Source organism: Bidens hawaiensis, unplaced genomic scaffold (genome assembly GCF_021521415.1).
Source record: "Bidens hawaiensis isolate Kalapana, Puna unplaced genomic scaffold, B.hawaiensis_p1.1 tig00002825_1, whole genome shotgun sequence".
In the NCBI taxonomy this organism is placed as follows: domain Eukaryota; kingdom Viridiplantae; phylum Streptophyta; class Magnoliopsida; order Asterales; family Asteraceae; genus Bidens; species Bidens hawaiensis.
This window is the reverse complement of record NW_027491152.1, coordinates 825,915-832,065: the sequence shown is the minus strand read 5'-3', so window position 1 is coordinate 832,065 and position 6,151 is coordinate 825,915. Positions and strand designations below refer to the sequence as shown.

General features: G+C 37.8%; 1 protein-coding gene and 1 non-coding gene across 2 annotated transcripts; one reads left to right on the top strand and one right to left on the bottom strand.

Annotated features, from left to right (window-relative positions):
* The first annotated feature begins 1,134 nt into the window (after nt 1-1,134).
* On the top strand, nt 1,135-2,123 carry LOC143621271 (uncharacterized). The gene is made up of 2 exons (XM_077092749.1): nt 1,135-1,458; nt 1,578-2,123. Exons 1-2 carry the CDS (start codon nt 1,135-1,137, stop codon nt 2,121-2,123), a joined length of 870 nt encoding a protein of 289 aa, XP_076948864.1.
* A 3,674-nt stretch (nt 2,124-5,797) lies between these two features.
* On the bottom strand, nt 5,798-5,894 carry LOC143621294 (small nucleolar RNA snoR31/Z110/Z27). The gene has a single exon (XR_013151487.1). It is a non-coding gene; the product is annotated as a small nucleolar RNA snoR31/Z110/Z27 (small nucleolar RNA).
* Nucleotides 5,895-6,151: the final 257 nt, after the last annotated feature.

The following is a 6,151-nucleotide window of genomic DNA, read 5'->3' as shown; positions in this document are numbered from 1 at the left end:
TTATAATATTCTACTTGTTTTCTTGAACCAAGTGGAGGCAAAAAAAAAATTTAGATGACAAAGATTCATGGAGTACATGGTTTGAGAAGTTGTGTAAATGGGAAGGACAAGTGTTGGAGTTTGAGAGGATTGACTGGATCAAAGTATATGGAGTTCTTCTACACCTAACTATTGATCCAGTCTTCAATATTATTGGAAACCAGTATGGTCGGTTGGCTCAGCCGGCAAAGGTGATCGAAAAAGATTATGATTATTCGTTTGTCTGTCTTGGGATTTTGAGTAACAAAGTTGACAGAATAGAAGATAAGGTGAATTTGTCTTGGAAAAATTTGAACTTCACGGTAAGGATAGAAGAAGTTGGTGATTGGGTTCCGGATTGTGTGGAGGAGTTTGATGTTGAGGAGGTAAATCTGGATCGAGAGGAGGGGGAGTGGAGAGACGGCATGGATTATGGTAATGAGGTGGAAGCTGGAGTGGATGTCGGAGAAGGAGTGGAAGGGGCAAATACGAACGACGAAGGTCAGACCGGCGGTGTAGGCAATTTGGAATCTTCCGAGATTTTAGTCAATCATGATATTCATATTCATGAGGATCCCGAGATTTTAGCATCAAGTGAAGCTTTATTTTGGGAGGTAGTAATGGAGAATTAGAAAGGGTTGACAATTTTGAATGTAATTTAAATTCTGGCGGTGTTATGGGAGTTTCAAAAAGAAAGAAGTTTTCTAAAAAGCAGGTCTAGGACTAGGAACTCTGTATCACCCCAGGTCCAGGAACGGCCCAATAAAAGACCCAGAGAAAATAATGACCCTTTTGATATTGATAGATTCATAGGTATTTTAAATGGGGGCCCAACTAAGGAAAACTTGGTGAATGGTATGGAAGGCGACACACGAAAGGTTATAATCTGGATCTGAACAACGAATTTTTATCGTAGGATAGAGTGGAAGGAAAGGATATGGTGCAATTGGATATTCAGAACTCTCCCAGAACTACCGATCATGTGGAAAAAAACCGGAATTTTGAGGTGTTCGAGACGGTACAACTGGGTGTTGCCTTAGGCGCTAATAATTTGGAAGATTTTCAAGCTAACTTAAATAATGTGATTGACGATGAAGGTTTTCAAGTAGGTCCTAAATGAATTTGATTTCTTTAAATATCCGTGGACCGGGGAATCAAGGTAAAAAGGACTGGGTTAGAAATTTGAGGGCTCTTCATCAGGTCAGTTTTATTATGCTGCAAGAGATACAATTTGCGTCTTTAGAGAGTGTAAATCTGGACGGGTTTTGGGGGACAAGGGATTACCGTAGTGAATGGGTTGAAGCTACGGGTTGTTCGGGTGGTTTAATCTCTTTGTGGGACGCGAAGTTGTTTAATGCGACGTCATTGTTAAAGAATAGATATTACCTGTTGGTTTCAGGTGTTTGTAAAAGCAGTGGGAAAGAAATTAATTTTCTTAATGTATATGCTCCTCAACAATCCTCAGTAAAAAAAGATCTTTGGATTGATTTGTCAAGATTGATAGTGGGATCGGTGGGGTATTGGGTGGTGGGAGTTGACTTTAATTGTGTTCGGAGTAGAGAGAGAGAAGAAATTCTAAATTTAATGTTGTGTCAACTCGGGAGTTTAATGATTTTATTGAAGATGCAGGGCTCCATGAGTTTGCTCTTAAAGGTAGAAAGTTTACTTTCTGCTCATGTGACAAGCTCAGTCGTATTGATAGATTTTTAGTGTGTTGGAGATTCATGAATGATTGGCCAAATGCTGAGTATAGAGCTTTGGCTAAGGAGAAGTCAGATCATTGCCCTCTTCTGTTAAAAACTGTTTCCAAGAATTTTGGCCCGAAGCCGTTTCATTTCTTGAATTCTTGGTTAGGAAGGGAAGATTTTGAGGGGGTAGTAGTTAGAAAGTTAACGGATTTCAGGGGTGTTGGACCGCCGGATATTCTGCTTCTTCAGAAATTCAGAAGTCTACGTAAAGAGATTATGGAGTGGAGGAATAAAATGAAAGGCTTGGAAAGTGAGGAAGAAGTGAATTTGAAACAGGAGATATATGATTTGGAGGTGGTAATGGAAGAGAGAGATTTTACTGAAATTGAAGCATGGGTTTTTGAGGAATCAAAGTAAAAGTTATCCGAATTGGAGGAGTTTAAGTACAAAGATTTGAAGCAAAAGGCGAAGGTGAAGTGGGCGAAGGAGGGTGACGAAAACTCGAGGTTCTTTCATGGTAGCATTAATAAGAGAAGGATTAGCAATTCGATTCTAGGTCTTTTGGTGGACGGTCGGCGGGTTTCTAAGCCTAGCAACATCAAAAAAGAGGTGTATAATTTTTTTAAAAACAAATTTGTTGAGGAGTTGGGAGTTCGACCAAGCTTAGATTGTTTTGGGTTAAAGAAAGTTGGCTTAGTAGATGCGGAGGGGATAGTGGCGGTTTTTACAGATAAAGAGATTAAAGATGCGGTTTTTGAGTGTGATGATGATAAAGCCCCTGGTCCAGACGGATTTAATTTTCGATTTATAAAGCACTTTTGGAGGTTTTTTTCGGAAGATTTCGGGAGAATTTTTTTTACGTTTTTTGATTCGGGTTGTATTAATCGGGGAGTGGGATCATCTTTTATTACTTTGATTCCGAAAGTTAGTGATCCTTTCAAGCTTGGAGAGTATCGTCCAATTAATCTTATAAGGGTGATTAGCAAGGTCATTTCCAAAGTCTTGGCTAATAGATTGAAGGGGGTCATAGGTGGTATTATTTATGAGACTCCCGGCCTTTCTTTAGGGTAGGTATATCTTGGACGGGCCATTGATGATCAACGAAATTCTGTCTTGGGCTACTAGGATGGGGAGGGAGTTATTTATGATTAAGATAGATTTCAGAAAGGCTTATGATAATGTTAATTGGGAGTTTTTGTTGTCTATTATGTGACAAATGGATTTCCCTGAACGGTGGTGTAAATGTATTTTTGGAGTGTTGTCTTCTGCGAGATCCTCTATTTTAGTTAATGGCACGCCTACTTTTGAGTTTGATTGTAGTAAAGGTATTCGGCAGGGGAACCCCATTTCCCCTTTCTTGTTCATTATTGTTATGGAAGCGCTATCTGGTATTATCAATAAGGTGTGCTCGATAAGGGCGTTGGATGGGGTGGTGTTGCAGAATGGTGGTCCAGTCCTGTCTCATCTTCTGTACGCTGATGATGCAATGATCATGGGCGAGTGGTCCGATTTTAACTTTATGAATATGAACAGGATCTTGAGGATCTTCTTCCTTTGTTTCGATTTAAAGATAAATCTTCATAAGTCAACTCTTTATGGAGTTGGTAAAAGTAAGATAGAGGTGTCATTAAAAGCGGAGGTGTTGGGGTGCAGCTCTGGTGAAGCCCCGTTTGTTTATTGGGGATTATTGTGGGTGCCAATATGAATAGGATATCTAATTGGGATCTGGTGGTAACGTTAATAAAGTCGGTACTTGAAAGTTCACCCACGTACTACTTTTCAATCTACAAGGCTCCGGTGGGTGTTATTAAGAAGTTAAAGGCGTTGATCAAAAAGTTTTTATGGGGGGGTGGTAAGGAGGGGGAAAAAGTCCATTGGCTCGCTTGGGATAAAGTTACTCGTCCTAAGAGAAGTGGTGGGCTGGGACTTGGTAAACTAGATTTGTGTAATAACGCTCTTTTAATTAAATGGATGTGGAGGTACCGAAACGAAGTTGAAGCACTTTGGGGAAAGACTATTGATGCAATTCATGGTTCCAAGAGAAGGTGGGACATGGTTCCATGTAACAGAAGAGCGACGGGTGCTTGGAGTAGGTTGGTGGCTGCTGTTTACTCCAAGGAAAAGATGTTAAGAATATGTTTCGTGGGATAGTGAGGAATGGAAGAAGAATACGATTTAGGAATGATTCTTGGGTTACCCAAGTGCCGTTAAGGCGGTTATTCCCGAACATATTTCGCCTTGAAAAAGATAAATGGTGCATTGTAGCTGATAGAATTGGGATAAATAATGATTCCGCTGCTGTGTTTTGGTCTTGGAACAAGTACCCCATTTCGGAAGACCATTGCTGTGAGTTGGTGGAGTGTCGAAGGTTGGTTGCTAGCGTTACGTTTTCTAATAAAGAAGATGGGTGGAAATGGAATGATGGGTCAAATGAAATCTTCTCATTGGCTATGGTTAAAAAATGGCTGAAGGATGAGGAATTGGTAATTAATGGTGATGTTTATAAATGGTGTAAATGGCTCCCACATATGTGTAACATGTTTATGTTGAGGGCCTCCTTAGACAAGATTCCAACTAGGATGGCTCTTCGAAGGAGGAACATTGAGGTTGATGATTGTTCGTGTGTTTTTTGTGTTGTATATGAAGACACCGGATCATCTTTTCTCGACGTGTGCGATTTCTATTGGGGTTTGGCAAGGTATAGCGGCGTGGTGTGGAATTCCCTTTCCTTATCTGTTTTCGGTCAAAGATGTGTTAGATATTCATAGCCAAATGGTGGCCCCCAAGGAGGAAAAAAAAGGTTTTATATGGCATTGCTATATTAACATGTTGGCAGTTATGGAAAGCTAGGAATGAATTAATTTTTTCGAGCAAAAGAAGAGGTGCGGTTGAGATAGTTTCGGATGTTAAATCTTTAGGGCATCTTTGGTATAGGAGTAGATTGGAAAAGGTGGTGTAACTTTGATGTAATGTAATTGTTTGTTTGCTTTGGGCGTCCCCTATTTTTTTCTTAGAGATAAAGCGCTTGGTTTTAATGAAGTGAGCTTTTTTTTTTAAAAAAAAAAACTTAAACCATTGTACCAATATTTTATAACTTGCAAATTTAAATATTTTTAAAAAATTGATTATTGCAAATCTAATATATTGAAAGTTTAGTGTTCATTTAATTAAAGTAAATTAACAGAGACAAATTACCAATAACTGAATGGTCAATTAACCAAACTCACTCAACAATGACCAATCAAATGTCAGTTATGGTTAATTTCGATTAACAATTCGGTTTTCAGCAATATTTTAATACCCGGACCGGACCTGTATCGGTCCGGGTGAGGCTATATAACCCGTGTTCTAAATAACGGGCCAGTTCTTAGGGTTTGTAGTCAGGTCGGAACTGGTGGACAGGCCATCTGACCAACAATATTGAATATTACTAGTTATTTAAGTATTTTCTTTTTTCTCAAATATAACCTTAAATCGACCGAACCCACCTTTAAGCCATCTGCATGGTTGTCGTCCTTTAAATCAGACTTATTCTTCATACTTGTTAGTAATTAACCAATATATGAAATTTTGTATATATAAGGTATGAAGAAGAGAGAATACAATATGGATATTGGAATAAGCTCAAGGCCGTAATAAATTAAAATAAATAATAAATAAAATTTTTATTTGGAGTTTATGGGGTTTTAAGTGGTATAATATGAGTGTGACTTTATGTCATTCTATAATGAAGACTCCGGTAAAGAAACAAAATCACAAATAAAGACAAGATAATTAATATATACGTGTATATTCGTCTAATAATAATAATAATAATAATAATAATAAATTGTTAAAACTTATAACAATAATAATAAATAACATATATAATTTATGACTTAATCGGGTCAATATCAGGGCCGACCTCTTCATCGGTCCGACCTTTGACCCGATAAGAAGTTCAAATCGTTGTCCGGTCAGGGATTGGCTTTCAGTTATCGTTCAGTTTTTCTCAGCCGTGTACCAGCTTCGGATAAAAGTAAAGAAAAACAACAAATCAATCATAACTGATATAAATATATAAATTAGAAATGGATAAAGCAATTGATCTCATGAAAATCAGAAACGAAAATAGATTTCTCATACACAGCATTGTCAGACTGTGTCAGAAGGTGTCCTAAGATATTTCTGGTTTCATCATATTTCAATATCTCAATTTTTCAATCCAACCAAAATAACAAAAAAGATAAAATATGAATCAGAAAGAACGTAGCAAGGAGATAGTAATTGGATCATTTTATTGATATAAAATATAATATTATATCATCTCCGCTCCGGTTTCATCATCTCATACTCTAAAAAGTAAAACAGAAAAAAACAATAACATGATTAAAGAAGAAGAATATGCTGGGTGGATATGAAATTGAATCTGGGTATGGTATGACGGCAGGCAGGGATAGATGGAG

What these genes read in the sequence shown, in the direction of transcription:
- LOC143621271 (XM_077092749.1), top strand. Translation starts at nt 1,135, where the DNA reads ATGAATTTGATTTCTTTAAATATCCGTGGACCGGGGAATCAAGGTAAA. An exon ending in AAGAAATTAATTTTCTTAAT is followed by an intron (nt 1,459 to 1,577) that starts GTATATGCTCCT and finishes TGTTCGGAGTAG; the next exon opens with AGAGAGAGAAGAAATTCTAA.